Here is a 26,662-nt window from a genome sequence, read left to right on the forward strand (position 1 = left end):
ACATTCTATCCTTGAGTTCAAATAAGTACGCGTGTAGGCGCCTCGGCTCGAGGCATATAGGTCGAAATTTTGTTAAACAGCATGCGAGAAGAGGTATCTAGCAACCAATAATATAATTTCTCGGTCTTTCCTATTCATAGATAATTGGCTTTGAGTTAGAGACCGCAAATTTAACATGATATCGTAGATAGGTCCACACGTGCTCCACGTCATTCGAAAAGAAGGAAATAACACGTGCTAGGCTCAAAAAACGGCAGACGTTAGGGGTATTGAAATGGAAGGCTTTTATAATTTACACTGACTTTGCATATAAATGGAAAGTTCGTCAGTTTTATTAGGCACTAGTTATAACCCGTGCCCCTAGGGCACGGATGTTTATGTCTGACAAATAACAAAAAGTTAATACTTTTGGTTCGATGAACACGATAACGAAGTATAAGTTAATAGTTTATAAACCAAAAGTGTCTAAAATCGATAATTGGTGTTAAAAACAGGACAAAAATTTCATAGAAATTTACAAGTCATCTAGTGGAGGTAAGAATTAATTTTACTTTTACAAGAGGTAATTCGAATTTTTCAAAAAATTAATGAAAAGTTATATTTTAATGAAATTTAAAGAAGAAAATCAAGAAAAATTTATAACAAAGAAAATCCCATTAGAGAATCACTATAAAGATAGATGGGTACCTTTTGGTTTACATAATTTGTAATGTCTAGTTAAAATATCATAACACTACCAACTACTTACCCATCTCAAAAAAATTGAAAAGTAAAATAGTAAATTCAAATCGTAAAATTGGGAAAAGAATAACAATTAACTCTTCAAAAGACATGCTCTTCAAATCTAGGAGAAACGATACATAAAGATTGAAAACAAAACTTCAAATAAATGATTTTTTCACTTGCGAAAGATCAACATAGAAAAAAAATATCGTAGATTGATAAAGAAAGAGATACATGTACAGCGAGATAGAGAGAGAGAGGGAGAGAGAGAGAGAGAGAGAGAGAGATTTATCATTTATCACAGATTATATTTACAATTAAACATTTCAGTAAACTTATGGAGAATACACAATATCATTAAAAAAAGTTATATATACTAAATTTTATGAATTAATCATACAGTCAAACCTTTAAAAAATGATTCATTCACTTGCGAAAGATTAACATAGGAAACTAAAATAACATAGATTGATAGAGAAAGGGATCTAAGTAAACATTTCACTGATCACCAAGTGTATTTACAATTAAACATTTCCTTGAACTTATGGAGAATACACAAAAATACTAATTCAACACTATCAATTAAGAAAATCTAATTTCGAACCATTTTGTTTTCGACAGAGGTTTCTTCTACTAACAAATGAGAAATGTTGTAAGTGAGAGAGAGAAAAAAATATATCAAAGAAAGAACCTAGGAGAAAAATATATATATATATATATATAGAGGAGTGAGGAATATGATCCATTAATCTTTTTCTTTTATAACCGAAGGATAATTACTTTTTGGAAAATTATGAAGATAGAGAGGTTTTGAGAAAGATATAAAGAATTATGATTTAAGGAGATATTAGGGATTAAGATCTAAGGGTTACGATTTCATAACCTAAAATACAATTAATATTTAAAAAGTTATGGAGATAATAAATTGTTAATGGTTATATAGATGGTCATTAGTATAATTTTGACTCAAATACTCATTTTCTATGCCCGATGTTTTGGGGAAAAAAAGATCATAGTAAAAAAATTCTCCTAAACATTCACCCATGTTCTGATGACGTCGACCGACTCTTGGCCGATGACCATCGTCGGATTTTTTTTCTCTTTTATCTTTTCTCATCTTCATCTGTTTCTTTCTCTCTCACTCTCTCTCTCTTTCCTTATTTTGTTTCTCCATTTCTTTCGTTCTCCATCTCCTTTTTTTCTCTCTCTCCGTCCCTTTCTGCCTTCCCACACATTCTCGAAGGAGAGAAACTCATTATCGAAGCCATTCGGTTGGATCTGGGGGTTCCAGATTCAAACGACGCTTCCGGCGAAAAAGCCCTCCCTTCGCTAGAACATAGAGGTAAAAAAGAAAAGAAAAGAAAAAAGAAAGACAGCGAAAGAGAAAAGCGAGATAAAGATATATATATATATATATATATATTTATATTTATATTTATATTTATATATTGAGGGAAAAAATTTTATTAGTTAATATTTTTTTTGTTTCTTTTCTCTTAAGTTAGTTTTTATTATATTGAGAGAGATAGATTTTAATTTTCTTTTTTTAACCCTTAAATTTATTTTGTTTCTTTTTTCTTAAATTAGAAATTTTATTTCTAAGAAGAAAAAGATTATTGTCTTTTAAATAGGTAAGTTTATTTCTACGAAAGACTATATTTTAAATTTTGAGAAGGGCTTCTAAAAAATATCCTTTATTAACAAAGGATGTTTGTCCCAGTCATCGTTTTCCCTTCTGTTTTATTATATAGACTAGGGTATATCCCGTGCCCTAGGGCACGGACACTTGTATCAATCAAATGTTATGAAATTTATTGTTATATTTTATTGAGAGAGAGATTTTTATTAGTTATTATTTTTTTGTATTATTTTTTTGTTTCTTTTCTCTTAAATTAGTTATTATTTTTTTGAGAGAGAAAGATTTTAATTTCTTGTTTTAACTCTTCAAATTTATTTTGTTACTTTTTTCTTAAATTAGTTATTTTATTTCTAAGCAGGAAACAAATATTGTTTTTTAAATAGGCAACTTTATTTCTACGAAGGACTATATTTTAAATTTTGAGAAGGACCTCTAGACAATATCCTTTATTAAAAAATGATGTTTGTCTCAGTCATCGTTTTCCCTTCTGTTTTATTGTATAGACTAGGAGATTTTGTAAGATATAGAATAAAGCAATTAGATAATTGGTCATCCCAAACGTCAAGCGCTTAGAATTTTTCATCTCAAATTAAAAATCGCAAAATCTCATGACTTAACTGACGGTACAACAACCATGCGAATCTACATTCAATTGTTTTATATAATAGTTCACACTCATGATAAAAATTAACTTACAACTTAACAATATAAACATTCACTAAATTGAATATTTCATTAATTAATTCAACGTCTAAAAAAACTTTACTATTCTAAATCTCCGTGTTCAATTGAATCCTCCAAGACTCATTTACATGATAAGGCATGATATTTTCTCTAAAATTTCTTTATACATGATTAAGAACTTTAAGAATTACAAACTATCTAGATATAAATTAGCAAATTCTCCCAAATTAAGCAACATAGATAAATAAAAAAAACCCCAAAAAGTTGGAGTACAATTTTTGGTTGGCTGGTCTTCTCCCTGGACGAGCTGGGATCCGGCAACACCTCTTGGATTGGTTGATCACAAAGTCGTGGTTGGCCACCGGTTCTTGGTTGCGCACGGCCTCTTGGTTGGTCATAGGTTATGCTACATCTGGTTAAATTATAGAATCTTGCTCAGAGTCTTACTTAAAAAATTGGAAGTCAGTCGCACAATCCGGATTATAAATATAAAACGGATGAGGCCACACATAAACTATTAAAAAGACAATCTAACTACAAAACTCATAATCAGTTTTCCTTTGAGATGAAAGTAAAAGAACCAAACCTACCCCTTTGGGTTACTCGAAAAGACGCCGGCGTTCTTGGTCAACTGGTCAATGTATTTAGGAGGTACAGGATAAAAGCTCGATGCTTTTGCATAGTCTTGTGCTGCTCCTGATCCTGAAGCAACAAAGAATGCCCCATTCACCATTATATCTCCTTCAGATTTCCAATTCCAACTCTTCCATTCTTTCTCCGTTTTACTCATTCGCCTCGTTACCTGCTCATTCTCATTATATATATCCGATTAAAATTTGACACCAGACTCCAAAATTCTCAAGTCTCAACCACATCAATGTTGCTTAGATAGTTAGGTGGTTATTACGGAAAACAAAAAGATTAATACTATTATTAGGTAGATCTAATAAAAAAATTGTACCTCTTTCAAATTACGGTTCAATGGTGCTGTGTAGCGATTTCCTTGGCTATTAATAGTAGGATTTGCGCTACCTCCGATCGCATAAAACCCCCATTCCGTATAATCATTATTAACAATATGAAAGTATCCATGTCTACACCTTGGCATTCTCTGTACCAATGCTTCACCAAAACGATTAAATGCAACTGTTACTTGCATACCATTATCTTGGAAATACTTGTCACTATGACCGAAAAGCATCACCTTGTCATGGTGAGAAAAATAGTTGTTAGAAATAGTAACCCACGTCGAACCTAAAGTAACATCGATTAATCCATCTGTACAATATGATAAACTGCAATGATCAATCCAAATATTCTTCCCATTTCGAATAGAAATCCCATCTCCTTCTGATTTACCATAAAATATGTTTTTAGTTGGACTCGATCGAATATTAGTCTCACCAGTAGGAACACAATTATGAACATGAATATTGTGAATTATAATGTTGCTTACACTTTCAAGAATAATACATCCATTAGTAATATGAATATCAAAACCTCGACCGTCTATTGTTTTAAAACTATTTATGTATAATTCAGCTTGTAGTTTTATACTCATTTCTTTAGAAAAGATGATCCAAAGTGGTTCTGTTTGAATAACTGCATGTCTTAATGTTCCTGGTGCAGGATTTTGTGTATCTTTATCAGATGGATCTGTTATTACATAGAATTGTCCTCCTTTTCCACCAAGAGCATTTTGTCCAAACCCGATTCCACAGTCGGCTAATAGTTGAAGGTTAGTTTGCCACTTAGGGTTTTTCCTCCAACAATCATCAATTGGATTTCCTGTTAAACCTGTAGATTGATCCTTTTTTCCCAATATTTCTCTTCTACTTGAAATTGAGATGTTTAATCTCCTGCACAAGAAAAATCAGATTTAAATATTAAAAAAAAACAGAGTAACCCAGATATCAATATCAAGAAAATAGAGTAACCGAGATCAGAGAACAAAGAAACAGAGAAACCCAGATAAAAGAATCAACAAAGCCATCAAAAATTGAGAACTGATAAAACAGAGCAACCATGATAAAAGAAACCAGGACAAAGAGCAACCCAGATAAAAAGAATCAAGAAACAGAGAAATAAAATAATCAAGAAAACAGAGCAATCTAAATTGGAGAATAAAGAAAACAGAGCAACCAAGATGAAATAAACCAGAACAAAGAGCAACCCAGATAATAGAATCAAGATAACAGAGCAAGCCAGATAAGAGAATCTATAAAAACAGATTTACCCATATACGAGAATCTAGATAACAGAGCACATAGCCAGAAACCCTCAGCTAGAGTGGTCAAGAACTTTACTTCTGACCTAAATGTCAGGGATTCGAGGCATTCCGAGTCGAGTATGCTTTAAAAATCTTGCTGACATACAGAAAAAAAATCCCAAAAAAGAGCAACCCAAAGTAGAGTCAAGGAACAAGAAACAGAGTAACGGAGAAAGAAGAAGAAACCTCAGCAACCAAAGTTCAATTTTTTTTGAGAAACAGAGTGATTAAAGTTAAAGAAACTTAAGTAACAGGGCAACCCATAATAAAATTCCAATAGAAGAGCAAAACCCAGGTCAGAATTGACTACCTTTGAAGTTCTTGAACAACAGATTCAGGGTCAAGATGTTGGTAAGGAAGAGTGAGATTATAATGAGTTGCTTCGATAATAATAACAGTAGAGATGAAGCTTAAGAGTATGCATAAAAGAAGACGGATATTTAGGAACATCCTGACTGAATATTGGAGTTACAAGATTTCTTGTGTATTAAATTCATGATTATATAATTTATTAGTTTCTGTTTATAGTTTTGATCTTCTTCCTCCTCTTGCTCTGTTTTAAGATCTTGCTCATAATAAAATCTTGCCTTGTTTACTCATTAGTATGGAAACTTATTACCAAGAAAAAGAAAAGATCTTCAGAAGAATAATAGGGAAGACATGAAAGTAGAAAATTATTGAATTAGCAAATACTAACCTTATATAAATTGGCAATAACAAAATTACACAACAAAGAACAAGATAGACAAAATTAGTCAATTATCACTTTAGATAAACAACAAAAGATTTAAAGAAAGCTAAAACAAGATTCAAGTCAATCATTTACTCTTCGCGACATTGCTCCGGACTCCATCTTGTTATTGTTCGTTCCTCGACTTCATACTGATTCAGAAGCCAAGGAGATGAAAACTGTTGTTCATTTCTGCTAATATTCAATACCAACAATGTTTTAGCAACACTACCACATAAACGAACCGAACTCTGAAGATCAGACCAAACCCTAAGTCGAAAGTTCGTAACACTGTCATCTCCTTCACATTGTGATTGAACAATAACTGCAAACTCAGAATGAACTAAGGATGGGTGGTGACGATAAGCTACAAAATCAACACCATATTGAGGGCCAGATCTCACAACCCAATTCTTCTTTCGGAGATGAGAATAAGCAATGTAGAGTTGTGGAAATGTAGTTCGTTTTGATTTCATGGACTCCCATAGCTCATTTTCCGTCCTGAGACATTTATCTTCACCTAAAATTCTAAGGCATTTTAAAGACTGGAACATGTAAAAAGCTTCTTCGAAGCTTATCTGAAACCATTGATTCTCTTTCTCAGTTGTTATTCTAGGTCGGCCAAAACAAGATCTATTAAGTTGATCAATTTGCTCCAACTTGACAGAGAGAAGAACTACTGAACCTGAGAGGAATCCTTCTGTTCCTGATTGAGTTAGAGAAGATTGAAGTTGTTCAATTATTTTTGACATGGGATCTGCTACAGCTGTAGCTTCGGCATCCTTTCCTTTCCATCTTGGTGTCATTACGGTTATGCCAAGAGAAAGCTAGAGTTCCAAGAACAAAATAAATTGATTAGAGCTTTAAACGAGAAAAATTAAAATAAGAATACTATGGAAAACCCACCAGACGTTAGAAGAATAACAAACTATTTTTGCATGTTCTATGCTATCAATGTATTAATGAAACCATTTAGATAACTAGTATCCGAAAAGTCAATCCAGTATAACATTGACGAAGAGAACTGCTCTTTTTCGCTCCACTAGCACATAAAATTAGTTATCAGGACAGAAGTAAAAAGGCCTCAAGAAATTGAAAATAAACTCTCTCTGGACTTCTAATTATAGAAGAATCATACATGAGTTACAATTGGCTTAACACCCACGAATTGGCAATTGCAGATAAAAGGACCAATTAAACATCGGAAGTATAGATTGCAGAAGAACTATCTACCCACCTAGGTGATTTTGCAAAACTCCTTATAAGTTTGCAGTCATCAAACACAGTCAGCTCAATTTGCAACATATCAAAATCTCTTAAGAGAAGCGAGAGTAAATCGTACTTTTGACTAATAATTCATGCCTTCATGGGTATACATAATAAAGTTAAAAGCTAAGGGTTTGGCTCTAGTAATATTTATAATATAAATAGAAATCCTTCTTACGATTCTTCACATTATATGGAGCGGTTCTTCAGCTAGATACTTAAGTCTGACGCCCCAACTTGGGCTTATAGCATACGAAATGAACTACCAATCTATAACCATCGGCCTAGTCCAACATGTAAGTATAACTCAAATACTCAATATGTAACACAATTCGCAGGTTCATGTTTTCAACTTGCAGTATTTAAACCTAAAGTTGATGATATCTATCAGTCATATGGATACAAAGTGACTTCCTGTTTAAGGGTCAACAATTACTACTATTTCAGTTGTAGTAATACAACAACCAAAATAAGCAATCAACATACATATCAAACCAAGTTGCTAACTCTAGATCAGCCATCATAAACAGGAAGCGACTCAACTTGACCAATAAATTGGCCTAAGGAATCATATCGAGTTATTAGGCTAATCCAAGAGTTTACCTTCATGGCTTCATAAGTTATACAATCTTTCATTGAAAACTCAAAAGCCATCAGATAAAATCATGAAACATCAAACCATTCGACATACATATCAATAAAGCTACAATATTTGTCATAATTTGGTCTAAAAAATAAATCAGACATGTTGCTGAACTCAACTTGACCAAGAAATAGCCAGAATCAGAGTTAACCTTCATTATTCTGATTTAACTCTAACCATCAGATTCTACTAACCATCACACATATATCATATAAAATCATGAAACATCAAACCATTCAACATACATATCAATAAAGCTACAACATTTGTCATCATTTGGTCTAAAAAATAAATCAGACATGTTGCTGAACTCAACTTGACCAAGAAATAGCCAGGATCAGAGTTAACCTTCATTATTCTAATTTAACTCTAACCATCAGAATCTACTGACCGTCACACAAATATCATATAAACTGCAAGAAATATAGACATACTTACAGAGCTTGCAATTCTTAGATGAAAGATAAAGCAGAACTAAGCCAAGAAAGACAGAAACCAAGTGGATAATATGGTTGTCTCTTAGACTCTTCACCTGCAAAATATGAAATTAGTTAGAAACCTAACACAAAACAAATATCATACAGTAACTAATACAAGTACCAAATAGATCACAAAAACAAAACCCTTATTAAGAACACACCAAAAACATGTAAAATTTCAATTCCAGATTCTACTAATAAATGTACCAAACAAAATCAGAAAACAAATGACAACCCAAGTCAAAAGCTATCTAAACCCTAATCTGTTCACAACCCAGAACTCAAATCAAATATTTAACCTAATAATAAGCTTAAAGGAGTTTTACCCTAAAATTTCAGTTATGGGTAGTCAAAGTTAGGGTTTTGCTTAAGCTTAGTAAACAATACTGGAATCATATTGAATGAAGAATAAAATGGGTAAAAAATGATAATTTGGGTAGCTAAAAAAAAAGAGAAATTAGGGTTTGAGAGAGGATGTGAAATCCTTATTCACCTGATGAAGATCTGCTGGATAAATTTCAGTACTGTGTCTGCCTTATATTATCTTCTATTTCAGAGGTTACTGATTCTAGGGTTTATTGATTCTAGGTTTTTCAGATTCTAGGGTTTCAACTTTCAATACTCAAAGGAGAGGGACGAGAGAGAGTTTAGTGAGGTCGGCTGAGATTGAGATTGAGATTGAGATTGAGATTGAGAGAGGGAAAGGCAAAGAAAACGGCTTAAACTCAATTATGTCTAACGGCTACATATCTAACGGCTTAAACTCAATTATGTCACCGGGCGGGTATAACGGTTAGGATAATTGGGCGGGTATGATCGGGCGGACAAAACAAACGGGCAGACTCGGTCGGACCACCGGGCAGGGACTTTTGCCCGCGTCTGTCCGGTTAGGATCTTTCGGTCGGGCGGGTACGGTCTGCTTCGGTCATCGGACGGTCACGGACTCTTTAGACTCGGACAGTCGTGGGCGGATTTCGGGTTTTCGGGCCAAAATCCCACCCCTAGTTCTGGTCATTGCTTGTTTGAATAAATGTTGGAATTTGCCTAATTTTCTGTTTTGATTGCAATTGTACCATCTAATTTATATTCATAATGGAACAGGTTTCTTGTTTTTCTTTTTCTTTTATAAATCTCAGAAACTTCGATATAGTTTTTATTTTTTGTTGAAAGTAACTTCGATATAGTTGTGTGAACATTTTTTTTTCTTAAAACATCAGTGGCTATAATACATTGACCTTGATTCCTACTGTGAAAGGTAAACATCATGTTCATATGTGCGACTCCTTAGCCACGACTAAAGAAGAGCGATGATAGTATCTCTCATTTGGGGCAAAGGGAGTTGCACTTTTTGTGGGTGTTTATAGTTTTGGCTGAGCATACAAACTTTCGTCAACCAGAGTCGACTCCAATTGATAGAGAGGACAATCTAATTTTGAGTTCGAAAATCAACATAGTTTGTTTTTCTATCCCTTAGTCATTATCTTCACCACCACCACCACCACCACAATTTACCTCTCTCTCTCTCTCAAACATCAACCCTATCAACTTTAGAGGGTTGGATCATATGTAATTGATCAAAGTGTGTGTGCACCCAACCAAAATTTTATCCCCCAAAGCAGACGGACACCCTGTAGGCCTGTACTAGTAGAGACGCAAGTGGTATTAACTCCCCCATTGTGGAGAGTTTAACCTCATAAAATGGCTGTTATTAGAGGATTCTTTAGGCACCACCATTTTTGCTATGTCCGACCACTATATTACTTGGCTCGGACCTATTGGGCCGTCTGGTGGAAGGAGGCTGGCTTTAGTAAAAAAAAAATGGTGAAGACTGAAAAAAAATTGATTGATTTTTGTCACCAAAACAAAAAATCTACACAAGTTTTGACGAACTTTCCCTTGGTTACATAAACATTACTTCCTGAATTACAAGATATAATACTTCATTATCCATTAATATTTCACTATTAATTTTGTACGGCTAAAATATAACATTTATTTTGGTGTGGTTCGGGTGCCACGGGTTCGTCAAAAGAAAGACATGACAAAACTTGAAGATCAATTCAATAAAAAAGGCTGCCGTTTTGGAAAATAGAAATTTTTCCGGGCTAGAAAATTTTGAAGAGAAGATGTGAATTTTTCGAAGTGAAAATTTTAAAAGGAGACAAGTCTTCTTCTTCATCTCTTACCACCAACAGCAAATCCGACCACCAAATTCCCCTCTTTTTGTCTCCATCACCACCTCCATGTATGCCTTTCTCTCTACCCCTCTCTCTATGTACGCAGTCACCTCTCTCGTTATTTAATCCGACAAAGGGGAGGATCCTTTTCAAAGGAAAACCGATTTGGTTTAGGAAATACCTAAATCAGTGTTCTTTTCGGACGAATCTTTCGCCACAAAAGGGCTAAAGAACAAATAGGAAGATAAGAGAGGGAAGAGAAAAAGAGCGGGGAGAGAAGAGAGAGAGGGGGAGAAAAAATAATGGCGGTGATGCTGGTCGTGGTAGACGGAGGAGTAGAAGTGTTCTAAAAATTTATTAAAGGTTGTCGGCAATGGTCGTTTGTAATTGTCGGCGACCATTGCCGGAGTAGATTAAATTGGTGGTAGAAAATTAAAAAGAAAGCAAAAATGCTTCGCTCAAAATGGTTTCCCCTAACAACTAGAAGAAAAAGAAATATTCAACTAAAGTTGATCAATTTTTAACAAAGTCTTTACACCCCGAAAATTTTGTTTATTTCCCCGAAGCACTGGCCTTAAAAAAGGACCGACCATTCTAAACTGGGGTTTTTATGTCTGGTTTCTTCGGTACAGTCTTGTTCGCTTTTCAACGGTCTTCGTCGTCTTTAGTTCCGAAATTTTGAAACCACTCTCCAACCCACTACTTCATTTTCATCTTTGATTGATTAATGGATTCTTGATTTCCTTCATGATGTTTAGAGCATCTCCAATGCAAAACTCAAAAGAAACTCTAAAAATCCTATGTGTCGAGATTCAAATGTCAATCTCTAATTTTTTTTTTCATTAAAATATATGAAAATGTTGAGTTGTCATTTAAAGATATCTCAAAAGGACACTCTAGAAATGGATTGTCCTCTTGAGATATATCAATTCCACCCTCGACACTTCATCTTGGAGATTTGAATTGAGTTTTTTATTGGAGATGAACTTTAAGATAAAAACTCTAAAAGTTCTACGTGGTTCTCCGAGTTTCTGAGATTGAGATTTTCATTTGAGATGCTCTTAATCTTTGATTGATTAATAGATTTTTGTTGATATATTAATGGATTTTTGTAGTTTTAATCTTTGATTGATTTTCGGATTGAAAGCAGAGTGAAATAGAAATTATCATACAGTTTCGGATTGAAACTCTATGTTAATTTCTTTCGGAGTGAAGAAGAAATTAACATAGAGTTTCGGAGTGAAAAAGAAACTAACATAGAGATTTTCACTCTACTTTCGGATTGAAAGTAGAGTGAAGAAGAAGAAGAAGAAGAAGGTGTTTTTGGAGGGTGTTTTTGGAGGCGCCTACAACAGTTGTAGTAGGCGCGTGTAGATGCTCCCACTTAAATTTACCAACCAATCTTGTCCATGGTCCATGGACCGTACACCCAACACACATGTGATAACCAGCGGAGCTAGAAGACATTCACGTGGCCAGGATGAGTGTTAGGGTCCCACAACCAAACCAACTTGCCACTCGAAATTCCTTCCTCCACGTGCATGACACTTCAAACAAATCACCATTGATTGTTGATTGATCCAGCGGTCATGAGTCTATCTTAAATCATTCGAAAGACAAGGGTGAAAATAGAAAAGTGGAGACCTACTGGAAAAGGAAAGTATGGGGAAGCAGGGAATAACAGATTAAAAAATAATTAGTAGTAGAGTAGTAGTAAATTAGTGGCAATGATTTTGTTTACAGGATTGACCATTGACTACATCAGGAAGTTAGGGAGGGGGAGACAAAAAGACGAGGCGAACATTTGACTGCATGTGCACGAGCGACTACCGATGTCACACGTGCTCCCTTGCTGTCTCTGCTTTGTTCTTTTCTTTTTTCTCACATAAATGTGGGAAAATACTTGTAAAATATCCCCAAGTTGGTAGAAGAATCTGATCCCAAGTTACAAACATACCCTTCTAAATTCCACATGGTTAATATGAGGAGGTTGGTTTGCTTTCTTTGTTGAAAGAGTTGCTAGTTTTTCTAGTAGTGGAATTTTATTGTTCTAATAAGTTAGAATTTAAAGCAAGATTTTCTATCCAATGTTCGTATCTTCAACCAAAAAAGAACATTTCTTCGAATCAGTTTGTAGAGATGATGTGATTCCAGTTTGTTGTTGTTAACAAAAGTCGAGTATATCTAAGTTAGAATCCAATCTGATAGTCAATCGAGGTAGTATTGATATTAAATCAAATCATATGTTTTTAACAAATGGACAATAGATAAGGGCAAGTTTAATGATTCAATATGGTTTCATGTGTCACAATTGATCTAATGACTGATGTTATTACCAATAATGTTTTTAACTGTGGGGGCTTTAGGATTTCCATGAAAATAAAGTAATGCAAGGAATAGTATTGATTTTCATATAAATTTCCGTCAACTGTCGCTTGGTTAGGTTCATCATATACGCCGAAAACGGTTGTAGACTGTCGTCGACAAAGTTAAATAGCCTCCTTTGACATGAGGGTAATATAGTAATCTTCACGTCCTGTTTTTCCTGAGGCGCACGTGGTGCCATTATAGTTTTTTCCGGAAATACACCTTAAACACAATTATTGATAATATAAGATGGAAATCATGGGAAGATCTAAAATCATGTTTTCTCGAATTCTTTAATCCTAGTGGAGATTTGCATTATTTATCTAACTAATGCTCATCAGAAAAATAATATAACTCATAAATCATCTATATTCTCTTATAAACTATGATTAGAGATTCATTCTGATCATTACTGATATTGTTTTCAAAAGTAAGTACAAACTATATAAAAATATAATATAAGAATAATTGTTTAACGTGCTAAGTTTACTTAATGGATCATCATAATTGAAATTCTATAATCAAGTTCATTGATAATTAATTAGGGCAACCAAGATAATTGAGGTTATCGTATAGTGACTTATTTCATACTACACATTGAGAGGCAACATGAGAATTGGATGAACAATTCATTATCATAATTGACACTTTGACTGTTGAAGACTAGCCGATAAAAAACCATCTTTATGGACCTTAAAGGCCATACATAATACCTTAAATTTAGGTTGTGTTTGATTGCCATTTTTCAAAAAGAAAAAACATGTGAATGAACTACTATGAAAATTGTATCTAATTGAAAAGAGTACACCAGTATCCTAGAATATAACATCTAGGGGTTCATTCATTTATTGTCAATTAAGTTCGACTTAGATGATCACAAACTTAATACTGTATCAGAGTCGGGGTCGCACATGACAGGCCCAATGATGAAAGTGTTTTACGTCATCCATCAAAATGTGTTAGCGATAAAAGATGCATACATGAGAATAGTCTCACATGGGTAAAGAGTACTTTAGTAACTACGAATTTGTTATTTAGATCTTTTTAGCTCGTTTCCAATTAGTTTTGTACTGGATGACCAAAAACCCCAAAACTCTAAACATACGACTGTGAAAACTTAGAAGGGGAACCCAAATCACTAAAACCAATTGAAATCATCAAACCATTTGCAATCATCAATCACTAGGTATGGGCAAGGCCATGGGAAGACCAGCACAAGCTATACCAACGAATATGTTTGATTAGTACTATATTTTTTGTAAAATATAATCAGAAAATAATGGTAGGCTACTGGTTTCTGGTTTAGTCGAGTGCTTAGTAGGTCCTACTAGGGGTGGGCAAAAATGGGTTCAGGCGTTCAGTAATCAAACTAAACCAGGCCAACCAAAACCGGGTTGAACAGGCCAACCAAACTAGACCGATCAAAACCTAGTATTTTTTTACAACTAAACCAAACCTAACTTCATCCATTTCTTTTTATTTAAGCTTGAGTAGTATGAAACTGCTCAAATTGGGCGAACCGACCAGTCCTATGTTATATAGTAGTATTTTACTAGTTTATTATACTTTTACGTAAGAAAAGTTTCGAATTTTAGTCTTTCACGCATTTATGATTGTATTATTCTTGTAATGAAATATCTTCTGAGACGAAAGTATGAAATAAGAAATTTCGTAAAATTAATTTGTACCCCAAACTAATTTATATAAGACCAATTTAAATATTCAACATTTCTAAATATTCAAAGCATGATTTACCAAGGAATGAAATATCAAAATATTTCGGTCGAGAAATATGAAATATTTCATTTCTTGAAGTTAGGTCCACAAAATGGAGCTTAAACTTTTTCAACAAAAAAAAAATGGAGCTTAAACTATTTCGTGCAAGATTACAACCAAAACTTTAAGAAACTCGAAACAGTTAAGAAAAATGGGAAGGTTAAAGAAAAACTTGTTTGATTTAATATTTTCTTCATCATATCTTCCTCATATCTTCTTGATTTATAAGATTTCAAATTTAAAGGGTGATTTTAGTGGTGAAGAAGAAGAAAAGAGATAAGAGTTTTAGAAGATGAAGAAGAAAGAGAATTAGGTGCGACTGAAGAAGAAGAAGAAGAAATTGATTAGTTTGCAGTTTCTTAAAAATACAATTCTAAAAGCAACCCCAAAAAAATTTATTGGCACCCCTTCGCTCACTGTCCCAATGCCTCTAGCTGGTGCTAGTAACACTTTGGAGGGTGCCTTTAGAATATATATAAATTTAGTATTATTTTTGTTACTTCTTTATGATTATCTTTTTTACTTAACCCTTAAATAATTTCTTAAGTGAATATAGCCCCTCAAACTAACAAAATGGTTACAAAAATAATTTAATTTACCCTCTAAACTAACTGTTTTATTGCGTATTAGCCCCTAACACAACTGCTTTAGAATTATTGGGGTGAATAATTTAATTTAGCCCCTAACTTAACTATTAGTATTATATTTTAGGCTCCTCAGATGTAATTGTATGTGCTTACAAAATTACATTTATTCCAAACAGAAAAAACACATATTGTCACGCACGGAACCACTTATGGTGATCAATAACAATGAATGGGCATTACAAAATGTATTTTGCTCGAAAAAAAATTATTAGTTGGAAGTAACCTATTTTATCACTAAAGTTGTATTCTTGGACTTCTTTTCTGGAGAGGGTTCCTTCACAGAGTTCTTTGTTTTCCTTGGACCGCGTCCAGTAATAATTGCCTCAATCATTTTTCGTTTTATCCGCGGGTGAGAAACCAAATTTAAGTACCACAAAATACGTTTTCTCCAAACTCAAAATTATGTCATACAAGTTGTAATTGTATCTGCTTTTAAAGCTAAATATATTCCAAACAAAATCCATTTTGTGATGAACAAAAACAACTTATGACAGACAATAACGACGAATAGGCGTTACAAAATGTAATTTGTTCTAAATTTCAAATCAAGCGTGTGATAGAGACATGACGGTAATTTCGAAATTACACATAGATTTGTCGCAAAAGTAAATAACATTTTGTTGAAAGCAATATATTTTTTAGAACAAGTAAAATACATATTGCTTTCGCTAGGAGCCAATTTAGTTTGTAAAAATAATGACTGCTGAAAAAACAGTGGTTGATGAGAGAAAAACAAAAAAATGAATCAAACTTGTACATTTTTTCTAAAAAGACTTTGAGAATTAACCAAAAATCACGTATAAAGCTACGGAAAACATTATTGGAGGTGAAGCAATCGTTAATGGAGGAACCAGGGTCTTAAGAAGCTAAAGGTGAAAGATGAAGTAGATGTACGAGATAGAGACTATAGAGAAAAATAAATAAAATTTTAGGAGAGATAATAATATTAGGATTTTATTAAATAGAAAATAAATTTTTAAATCAATATACATGAGGTTATTACGGAGATTAACAGAAAGTAACAAGTCTAGATATTCATATTTCTACAAAAAATAGCATTTTCTAGACGTGGTCTTTTTTCTTTTGTTGATTAAAAGTGTTTATCTTTTTTTTTGTGGATTAAATCTTTTATTCGGTAAAGCCCCATATTTTACCTATTTAATATCACTAAATTTTTACTTTTAAAATCCTCAACAAACAACAAAATAATAACAGTATACACTCTATGACGTCATGGTCGTTGTCACATTTATAAGAAGATATGATTGACATTCATGTGGAACCATTTTGTTTTTTAATATGCACAACAATGGTCATTACAAAGACATTGATACATTGATATGAAGTAATAAACACGATAAATATTACTGACTTAAAGTCCGACAAAATTAAATAACCTAAAGCTTGATAATGACAGAAACGCCACATTTTTCACTTATCGGTTCTGAATCAAAGAAGGAAAAATAGTATCAATGCAGTAAAATTGGCAGATCACACATGGTCTGCTGACCCGAAATAAATTGCTAACACTTTCATTGATCATTTTGTCATGGCTTCTAGAGTAGAACCGATCTCGGATTTCCCAAAAGCAATTTCTCTTACAGATAATCCTCTTTCAGCTGTGGAAAATATGATGATTTCGACACCCCCTACCAAGGACGAAGTCTGGGAAATATTGAAAGGAATGAAGGCTTGCAAGTTCCGGGACCTGATGGCTTTTCGGCAATATTTTATAAGAAGTGTTGAGATTTGATTGGTGATGATGTAACTAATCAGATTCAACAAATCTTCATAACGGTTAAACTACCAAGTTCTTTAAATGATACATTTATTACTCTAATACCAAAGATGCAGGTTCCAGAAACTCCTATCGACTACAGGTCAATTTCTCTATGCAATGTTCTATATAGAGTGGTTACAAAGATCCTGACTTGTAGATTACGTCCATCCCTGGAAAAACTCATATCACCTGTTCAGAATGCATTTGTCCCAGGATGCCAAATATCAGATAATATCATCGTGGCACAAGAAATATTTCATTTGATTGCTCACACCTCGGCAAAAGATGGACCCTTCGCCTTGAAAGTGGATATGGCAAAAGCTTATGACCGGGTGAATTGGAAATTCTTAAGCGATGTTCTCAGAAGGTACGGAATTATTGCTAACACACATTTATTAATCATGAATTGTGTGTCGACTGCGTCCTTCTCTATTTTGTTGAATGGTAGACCAAAGGATTGTTTTCGAAGTGAGAGGGGACTTAGACAAGGATGCCCACTCAGCCCTTATCTATTCATTCTATGCTCTGAAACGCTCACAAAGTTGGTTGTACAAGCTGAAAATATTGGGTTATATAATGGGCTTAAGGTTAATCGGTTGGCTCCGAGCATTAGTCATCTTATGTTCGCAGATGATCTCTTCTTCTTTGGGAAAGCATCAGAAGCTAATATTAGTCAACTAAAAAATATTTTGGATGTATATGCTAATTGCTCAGGACAGTTAATTAATTATCATAAATCTTCAGTTCAGCCTAGTGCTAATTGTGATGAAGACAGAAAACATATGGTGTTAAATATCTTGGGGGTTAAAGAGATGAAGAAGGATGACACATATTTGGGAACTTATTTGTTGAAACTCAAACACAAAATCTCATCGTATGATTTTCTTCTGCAGAAGATTGAGTAGAAGTTGTCGGGTTGGAAGAGAAATACTCTTTCCCATGCGGGAAGAACGGTTTTATTGAAGAGTGAATTGGCATCTATACCGATCTATTTTCTGTCAACTAACTTGGCTCCTAAAGGGGTTGTTGATAAAATAGAAAAACATCAAAGAAATTTCTGGTGGGGGCATGATACAGACAATCCTAAAATGCACTATATAAATTGGAAGAAATTGCAAGCTAGTAAAAAAGAAGGTGGATTGGGTATTCGAAATATGGGTATGGTCAATAAATCTCTGGTGGGTAAGCTAGTTTGGCGTTTCCATACGGAGCCTGAGGCACTATGGGTGAAACTTCTAAAAGCGAAATATCTCAAAAATACAAACTTTTGGACGTATGCATCTAAGTCGCCCATGACTTTTACTTGGAGAAGTATGTTAGAAATGAGGCATGTTATGAAAAAAGGCATGTGCTTCTTGGTTGGTGACGGGACAAGCATTCGAATTTGGGAGGACCCATGGTTGCCAAACCTTATGGGGTTTAAACCTGGTCCAAAACATGAAGAACAGGAGGCTTCAGATTTGAAGATGGTGAATGAGCTTATTGATGAGGATTACAGGTGGAAGAAGGAGTTGATTGAAACTACATTTAATGAACTTTCAGTTCGGGCCATTATGCAGACTCCATTGAATGGAGTAATTACTGAAGATAAATTATTGTGGATACATACGGAAAATGGGTCGTTCTCCTCAAAATCACTTTGTAAGTCTATTGAGAAGAACTTGCCCTCTTCATCACAGACTTCCATAGTGCCTAATGGTCTAACTTGGCATAGATTTTGGAAGAAATTGAAGGTGGCTCCGTGGGTAAAATTCTTCCTTTGGCGATTACTACATAAGGCTCTGCCCACTAAACTATGGGCCCTTAGATTTAATGATGAAGCTTCAAAGGTATGCTTTACTTGTAATGAAGAAGGAGAAGATATTGAATACATCTTTAGAAGTTGTAAATTTGCTAAGGAGGTCTGGAGTTGTCCTCAATTATCACTTAACATGGAAGGACCGATGTGTTTCATTGACATAATTAGTGGGTGGTTAACAGGAGAGGACACTGACGACTTGATTAAGACAAGGATATATACCTTGTGGTCTTTGTGGAAAGCCAAGAATAAGATGGTATTTGAAGGGATCAATCCATGTAAATCAATGGTTGTCCGGGAAGCTCTAAACATGATGAATGACTTCTCCATGAATGAGACTGAACAGGATAATGTAATGGAGACAGAAACAAATGAGAGACATGACGTATGGACTCCTCCCATGGTTGAAGTGACGAAATTCAACTTTGATGCCGCTTTTAAAGATGGTAAAGCAGCAATAGTGGCGGTTGGAAGAAACCGTGATGGGTCATTCACAGCAGCCACATCTAGAGTGGTGATGGCGATGAATGCATTAGAGGCGAAGGCAATGGCGGCAAGATTAGCCTTACATCTAGCTAATCAAAGGGGTTGTCGGAAGTGTATTATCGAAGGTCAAAGCTTGTGGTTGATGCTTGCTCGGATAAAAGCAAGATCCCTTCTTAGAAGATACGAAACATTGTAGCAGATATCAAAATCGCAAGTACCTTCTTCGACACTTTGCAAGTTTCCTTTTCTCCGAGAAAAGTGAACCAAGTAGCTCATATACTAGCAAAATTTGCGTTCGATATAAAATTAAATGAGACTTGGGAACTACCCCCTTACCTAATATCCCTAATTGCATTGTAAATCAGGTGGCGATAGACAAAGCTAACATTGTGTTAACTCCTAATTCTTAATAAATATTAGACACATGCCTACATTCATCAAAAGAAACAAAATCTACAGAAATTATTTTATTTATACTAAAATTCAATATTCTTGAATTTTCATTTTCGCAAAGTTGTACAAAAAATTTCTGCATCACGGAATAGTAGATACACTTGCCACTTTTTTTTTTGTTAATAGATACACTTACCACTGGATAAGCTAAACTTTTACTTTTAAAACAACCCTCAACAAACAACAAAATAATAACCGGTATGCAGTCATCATTCGTGTCACACACACTTGTGAGAAGATTTGATTGACATTCATGTGCTGCCATTGAAGAGGGTAAAAATGGTGAGTGATGGTGGATGGAACAAAAGGGTGGGACCAAAATCACGTGTATATCACATGGGAGATGAGTGGGCACTGGTACGGCAGTGCAGATAGAGAAGAGTAGAGAGAGAGAAAGGGCATGATAGATTTGTCGGATAGTTAGAGAGATAATAATTGGGGCATTGAAGATGGGGGAACACGTGGGACAGCTATGACGCACACGTGGGGACACTCAATCATCACCCAACACTTTGCCGTTTTTCAAATCATCCTTCCACTCCATCTACACCTCTCTACTCTCGTTCCCTCAATTATATTAGTATTATTTTTCTAAATTAAAAATGTTTTAATGGATATGAAGGTCTTTTATTGACACAATTCAATAAATAATATAATTTTATTTTTACCTTGAATCAAATCAATAATTTTCGAAATCGTAAAATATACATACATTTGATTGACTAAATAGTAATTGTCGATAAAAATTATTCAAAAAACTAATCCAAATTAAAGTCGTATTGTATTTAAGCTATGAAACAGAAGATAACATCTGTGATTATGAATCTAAAAAAATATGTAAAACAAATGTTCTTGTGATGATTTTTTATCTTATAAAAATATATGAATTTATTTGGAAGTGTGGTTGCATCATTTGTCAACATCAATGCTCAAATAATCACATACTTCATCCTCTCAAGATACATTTTAATGTGAAATGAACTGCATGATCAAATCTATTGATATTCACTCAACTTTCAACAAGGTCCCATTAGCTTTATTCTCATGATTATCTTATCTTTCACCTCTATTTTGTATTTTCTCTTTCTACACATATCCCTCTCTCCATAACATCCTACAAAGAGGATCCAATATGGATTTTACTCTTCCACAAAATCTTTATTTTTCTACAACCAAATCTGAACTTAATTTACTTAAATACCCATCTTCACTTTGTGAAGAAATCATCAAAATCAATGGGGGGAGTAATTATTTCCTAAGCTAACCTAAAACATCTTGAACCAAGAACTAGTAAACCAAACCCTTCCTCTTAATCCGTTCCTTGTTTTATGGACTGACATTGACCAATCCACTTAATTATTCTAAGTTTTTCTTTTAACTGCATTCTGATATTTGGCATTTGGAAAAGAGACAATTTCCCCAATTCACTAGTTTGAAACAGTAATTAATTTGATAACACATATTTATGAAGGAACATATCCCAACTTTTCGGTTATGATAATTAAATATTCTTTAGACTTGTTTAAATGATAACACTAGTCTATTCATTTTAACCTTGGCTCTTAAGACAAATGATTTACTATTTATTTTCATTTTTTATAATTTGGAGTTCCAACTCCATTTATTGACTGCACAAAATATTCTAATGTTCATAATTTGGGGAGGAAGAAAAAGTTTTGTGGTTTAGAAGCCTAGCAATAACTATATTGTATTGTAAATGTACTTCACAAAATCACTATTAGTTCTTTTTCTACAAGTGGAATTAAGGGATGTAATAAAATATTACATTTAAATTTGAAAATATTTTCTTTATATATGGAGTTCTAAGTAGAGTATTAGTAGATTTACTCATTGTTGTGGACTAATATAATTGCAAAAAATTATTTAATGGTGATAAAGAATACAACTAGTTTATAGGGGAGGGGGGCAAAGCAATAAAAAACTAATCATGACAACCACCGAGGGGTAATTTGGTCATTAGTTAAACAAGGGGAAAATACAAGTAGATGGATGATAGGGGGTGGGGATAGTGTGACACCAATGATTGTATGGAGTGCGTGTCGGAGTAATGAGGGGACAGGATGACACGCACGCCTGCATTAGTGGTCCCACATGTCACTCGAATAAAACTGTTTGACTATATCTACGTGGCAATTAGGGTAAAGACATGTTGGTCCACGTGAGTTGTGGCAGGTTTTCCTCCCTCTTTTTCTCTCCCACTACCATCATCATCATTATCATCATAACCTCCTCATCACCCCTCCCTCATCCTTCCCACGTGACCACCACTCTCCTTTGCCTCTTTTCTTCTCTCTTTTCAGGCCCCCCCCCTCTCTCTCTCTCTCTCTCTCTCTCTCTCTCTCTCCGAAGTCCCATAAATTGATGTTTAGTGAGAGAAAGTTTGTTTGAACTCAAATTCCAATCATATCCATCCTCCAATCAATTTGAAGTTGTTGATCAAAATTACTATAACAACCTTCTGATTACTCTGACTACCATATCTATGTGATGTGCTTGTAGCTATCAACATATGTACCACTCATATGCAAAAAAGAAAAGTATCTAATAGGTTAAAACGTAATTAGAAGGAAAATTAAGATGAAGTAGAGTAGTCATTTGAGCTTTGCTTTGATATTGATAGAAGTTGATCTTTTGCTAAATTCAAATGAAATCCTTGATCATTGGTAGCGGAAATTAAATGTGAGAGAGCAAGGAGTGATCATTGATCAAGCAAATCGATAGAGGTGAGGTATCTAGAGAGAGTGGAAAATGATCCGGATAATATGTAGAAGTTGTAAAGAAATGAAAGGTTTATAAGGAGATAAAGAGATTAAAATAGCAACACTCAAGAACAAAAACGGTTGATTACATTGTACTAGTCATGATGCTTTCATTTTTAGCAAAATTTTGGTCTATATGTCGCATGGTAACCTCCAATTATTGTCCGTTAACAACTGGTAGCCCTGTTGGTAAGTACATATACTCTGTAATGTGGAAGTTCTAGGTTCGATCTAATGGAGGTGCAAATCCAAGAATATTGAACTTGGTATAAATAAAGTATTTTTTGTTAGCTTAAGGCCATTTAATTTCGTCAGGCTTTAGGCCATCTCAATTCATTGGGCTTTAAGCCATCTCAATTCATTGGGTTTTAGGCCCGTAGTATTTCGACAGTCATCGTACTCATCACATCCTATCGATGTATCAATGCTTTTGCAGTGACCATTGTAGTCAATGCTAATAAGAAAAACCTCTGATTGAACACCTCATCTCAAACCCACAAAAGCCCGTGACGTCCAAAGAGAATTTTGGTGGAAATAGTTTGGGGCATTATTTATCCCATGTAATCAGGGCATAAGAAAAACAACGATAAAAATGTAGGGTGATCTTGAGGGCTTTGCTATGGTTTTTTACCGCCCAAAATATCTCAAATGATGTTGGTTATAGTGCTTACTCAATAAACGAGATATCTTCATATTACTCATTCATGATGAATCGATACTATGTAAAGTAATGACTTTTGCAGTCCAGTGTCAAAAAAAAGAAGTAAATGTCCTATATATCTTTTACAAAGACATCAAATTTACTACATTACCACATCAAATGACAAACATATGTCAATGTCTACAATAAACATATTATTGTCAAGATAACATCATTACAAATAACATGAATGTGGCCACATTAGAAAGATTAAACAAAATCATAAACTACCATCAATTCATCCATTCTTAAGTATTGTTGAAAGATCTTTAAAAGGCATCAAAATCTTCTATCTATTTTTTATACTTGTAAGTTGCATGACCAAAAGCTTGAGACACACGACTCCTTGAGAGTGGAATTGTCAGCCTTTCAGTCATTTTAAAGGACTCCACAACTAAATTTATCATGGGGCATTTTTCATCAAATTAAAAGGTTAAACTTTCCCTTCATACTTTTAATGTTTTTTAGTCAACGGTCAAAGTGAAAGAATCCTATGTGAAAAAAAGCATCCATACTCAGTAACTTTTTTCAACCATGGTTAGGTTATATTAACTAGAGGTAATTAAAAGGGGGGGGGGGGGAGAAAAAAGTTAGGCAAGGAAGCAAGGCAAGCATGATGAGATAATTGGGGCATCCTCTGACACAAGTCATGATTGAAACAGCCAAATAATAATAATTACTTTAATAACAATAAATACTATAAAAAAAATATACTAACAAAAATTCTATATAAAGGCAAACCTTCCCTCCAACTCCTTCATTATTACTACTCACTCAACTACTCAGAAAAAGAGGAAAAAGAAAGTGATACATTTTCAAACCCTAAAATTTGTAGAAGAAGAAGGAATCTGAATCAAGAAACAGAGAAAGAAGAATAGTGAAGGATTTTGAAGAAGAAAAGAAAAAGAAACAAAGTTATTTCAATTTTGTAAAGGGAAAGATCTACAGAGAGAGAGAGAGAGAGAAAATGATGGTTGGAAAGGAAGATCTAGGTTTAAGTTTGAGCTTAAGCACAACAACAACAACAAGAACAGATAATCATCAAAATAGATATCCTCCTTTACAGTTAAATCTCATGCCATCTTCAATTTCATCTCATCAAAATCATCATCATAATCATCATCAATCAGCTTCTCCTTCATCCTTTTTCTCTCACCAAAAGAATCCTTGGAATGAAGCATTTGGATCATCAGGTATTAGATCTGATTAAAAATTCTTTTGATTTGCATGCAGAAATTCTATAACTCTAATTTTCTCTCTCTAAATCAACAGATCTGAGAAGATCTACAGATTTCTAACAATTTGATTGATTTTTTTTTTTTTTTTTTTTACAGATAGATCATTTTTAAGAGGAATAGATGTAAATCGAATGCCATCAACAACAGTAACAGTAGATTGTGAAGAAGAAGAAGCAGGAATTTCATCACCAAATAGTACTGTTTCAAGTATAAGTGGTAAAAGAAGTGAAAGAGATTTAACAAATTATGAAGATAATGAAATTGAAAGAACTTCTTCTCGTGGTGGTGGAATTAGTGATGAAGAAGATGGTGATAATTCAAGAAAGAAACTTAGGTTATCTAAAGATCAATCTGCCATTCTTGAAGAAAGTTTCAAAGAACACAATACTCTCAACCCTGTAAGTTTCTTCTTCTTCTCTTTCACAATGGCATTTCTGTTATTAGTAAAGAAGTTTAAGGGTGATTTCGGAATTATATTTATTGATGTATTTATTATTTTATGAACAGAAACAAAAATTGGCGCTGGCTAAACAACTCAATCTAAGACCTAGACAAGTGGAAGTGTGGTTTCAAAATAGAAGGGCAAGGTGAGATATTTACTTCATTTACCATGGGTATTTTTGTAATTATTTTTTATTCCTATTTTACCCTTGAATTTGAGCTTTATTGACGAGTTTGGTTTATTTTTTTACAGGACAAAGTTGAAGCAAACTGAAGTAGATTGTGAGTTTTTGAAGAGATGTTGTGAGAATCTAACGGATGAGAATAGGAGATTACAAAAGGAAGTTCAAGAATTAAGAGCACTTAAATTATCCCCACAATTTTATATGCAAATGACACCACCAACTACACTCACAATGTGCCCTTCTTGTGAGCGTGTTGCTGTCTCTTCTTCCAACAATGGCAACCCATCGTCGGCTGTCGGTGCTTCGACTGTGCCGCCATCTACAGCAGGCAAAACCACTCTCCACCATCATCACAACCACCACGTTGGGATTGGACACCAACATAACCACCCTCGAGCTCTACCCATCAATGCATGGCCACCCACTCCTATTCAACATCGGTCGTAATTGTACCCCAAGTAGAAGGGTATTTTTGTCCCTTCGAATAGACAAGGGTGTTTCCGTCATTTACAAAGAGATGGAACATTTGGTCAATCCTTAAACAAAGGGTATTTTGGTCATCAAACCACATCATTAAAAAGTGGAGAGGTTTTGCTGAAGGCAGAATTAACTGAACAAATTGACCAAAATAACCTTGGTAGTTGAAGTGAAGAGATGGGATGTTGTTTGGCTGTTAGGATAAGACTGAGTGGTCCATCTTATTCTATTTTTTCTCTTTTGGTGTATGATGATGTCGGGTTGTTTTCTATTTAGTTACTTTAGTTTGTAGTCCTCTTTCCTTTTTTTGACTTACTTTATATCATGAGAGAGAAAGTAGATGTGGTGGGAGGATGTAAAGTTTCTTTTAATCAAAGCAAAGTTCAATTGGGGTTTTGATTACGGAACTAGTTAATTAATGGGTAACAATTAACTCCATTTTGTGCTTAATGTGGGGTAGTTTCAATTTTTTAGTTAATTGGGTTAGAACACAAATAGATGTAGTAGGATATAAATTGGTAGTTTTGATGTGTGATTGTGACATTATCAAGCAAGCAATCAATAATAGAGGAGGCGACCAATAATGGAGGTGGTGGTAAAATCATCAAAAATGATTTATTGATTATAAACCACTAGTATTTATGGTGTTTTTATTACGGCCTACAAGAGTACATGAAACATAAATACGGAAAATACTACAATCGATGAAAAGGATAGATACAAAACTGCATTCACAGTTCCATTTGGCCACTATGAGTGGAACGTGATGCCTTTTGGGCTTAAGAATGCCCCCTCAGAATTTCAAAATATAATGAATGACATTTTCAGTCCTTATACGTCATTCTGTATTGTTTATATCGATGATGTTTTAGTGTTTTCTGAGAATATAGATAAACACTTTAAACATCTTCAAGCATTTATTAA

The 26,662-nt window shown here is 34.1% G+C and overlaps 2 protein-coding genes and 1 pseudogene across 4 annotated transcripts; 1 reads left to right on the forward strand and 2 right to left on the reverse strand.

Moving 5' to 3' along the window:
- Positions 1-2,968: 2,968 nt before the first annotated feature.
- Positions 2,969-5,765, reverse strand: LOC147536898 (putative pectate lyase 5). Its single transcript, XM_086642711.1, has 5 exons — positions 5,626-5,765; positions 4,008-4,905; positions 3,637-3,848; positions 3,371-3,458; positions 2,969-3,004 (listed from the first exon to the last, which is right to left on the reverse strand). The coding sequence occupies exons 1-5, from the start codon at positions 5,763-5,765 to the stop codon at positions 2,969-2,971; spliced, it is 1,374 nt and encodes a 457-aa protein (XP_086498837.1).
- A 211-nt stretch (positions 5,766-5,976) lies between these two features.
- Positions 5,977-9,140, reverse strand: LOC147536899 (tRNA-splicing endonuclease subunit Sen2-1 pseudogene; annotated as a pseudogene). 2 transcript variants are annotated; one of them, XR_015225330.1, is made up of 3 exons: positions 8,927-9,140; positions 8,393-8,486; positions 5,977-6,872 (listed from the first exon to the last, which is right to left on the reverse strand). The product of XR_015225330.1 is annotated as a tRNA-splicing endonuclease subunit Sen2-1 pseudogene, transcript variant X1 (transcript). The 2 variants fall into 2 exon arrangements; XR_015225331.1 differs by lacking the exon at positions 5,977-6,872 and adding an exon at positions 7,714-8,235.
- A 14,984-nt stretch (positions 9,141-24,124) lies between these two features.
- Positions 24,125-26,140, forward strand: LOC147536900 (homeobox-leucine zipper protein HAT4-like). Its single transcript, XM_086643306.1, has 4 exons — positions 24,125-24,590; positions 24,732-25,033; positions 25,143-25,222; positions 25,330-26,140. Exons 1-4 carry the CDS (start codon positions 24,365-24,367, stop codon positions 25,706-25,708), a joined length of 987 nt encoding a protein of 328 aa, XP_086499432.1. The 5' UTR covers positions 24,125-24,364; the 3' UTR covers positions 25,709-26,140.
- The last annotated feature ends 522 nt before the right edge of the window (positions 26,141-26,662 follow it).

Source organism: Eschscholzia californica, unplaced genomic scaffold (assembly GCF_041429995.1).
Source record: "Eschscholzia californica isolate CP2 unplaced genomic scaffold, dmEscCali1.0.p SCAF_5, whole genome shotgun sequence".
NCBI classification, from domain to species: Eukaryota; Viridiplantae; Streptophyta; class Magnoliopsida; order Ranunculales; family Papaveraceae; genus Eschscholzia; species Eschscholzia californica.

Coding starts and splice junctions, on each gene's coding strand:
- LOC147536898 (XM_086642711.1), bottom strand. CDS start 5,765: ATGTTCCTAAATATCCGTCTTCTTTTATGCATACTCTTAAGCTTCATC. Junction 3,849..4,007: donor TGAACCGTAATTTGAAAGAG/GTACAATTTTTT, acceptor GAGAATGAGCAG/GTAACGAGGCGAATGAGTAA. Junction 3,459..3,636: donor TTTTCGAGTAACCCAAAGGG/GTAGGTTTGGTT, acceptor TAATTTAACCAG/ATGTAGCATAACCTATGACC.
- LOC147536900 (XM_086643306.1), top strand. CDS start 24,365: ATGATGGTTGGAAAGGAAGATCTAGGTTTAAGTTTGAGCTTAAGCACA. Junction 24,591..24,731: donor TGAAGCATTTGGATCATCAG/GTATTAGATCTG, acceptor TTTTTTTTACAG/ATAGATCATTTTTAAGAGGA. Junction 25,223..25,329: donor TTTCAAAATAGAAGGGCAAG/GTGAGATATTTA, acceptor ATTTTTTTACAG/GACAAAGTTGAAGCAAACTG.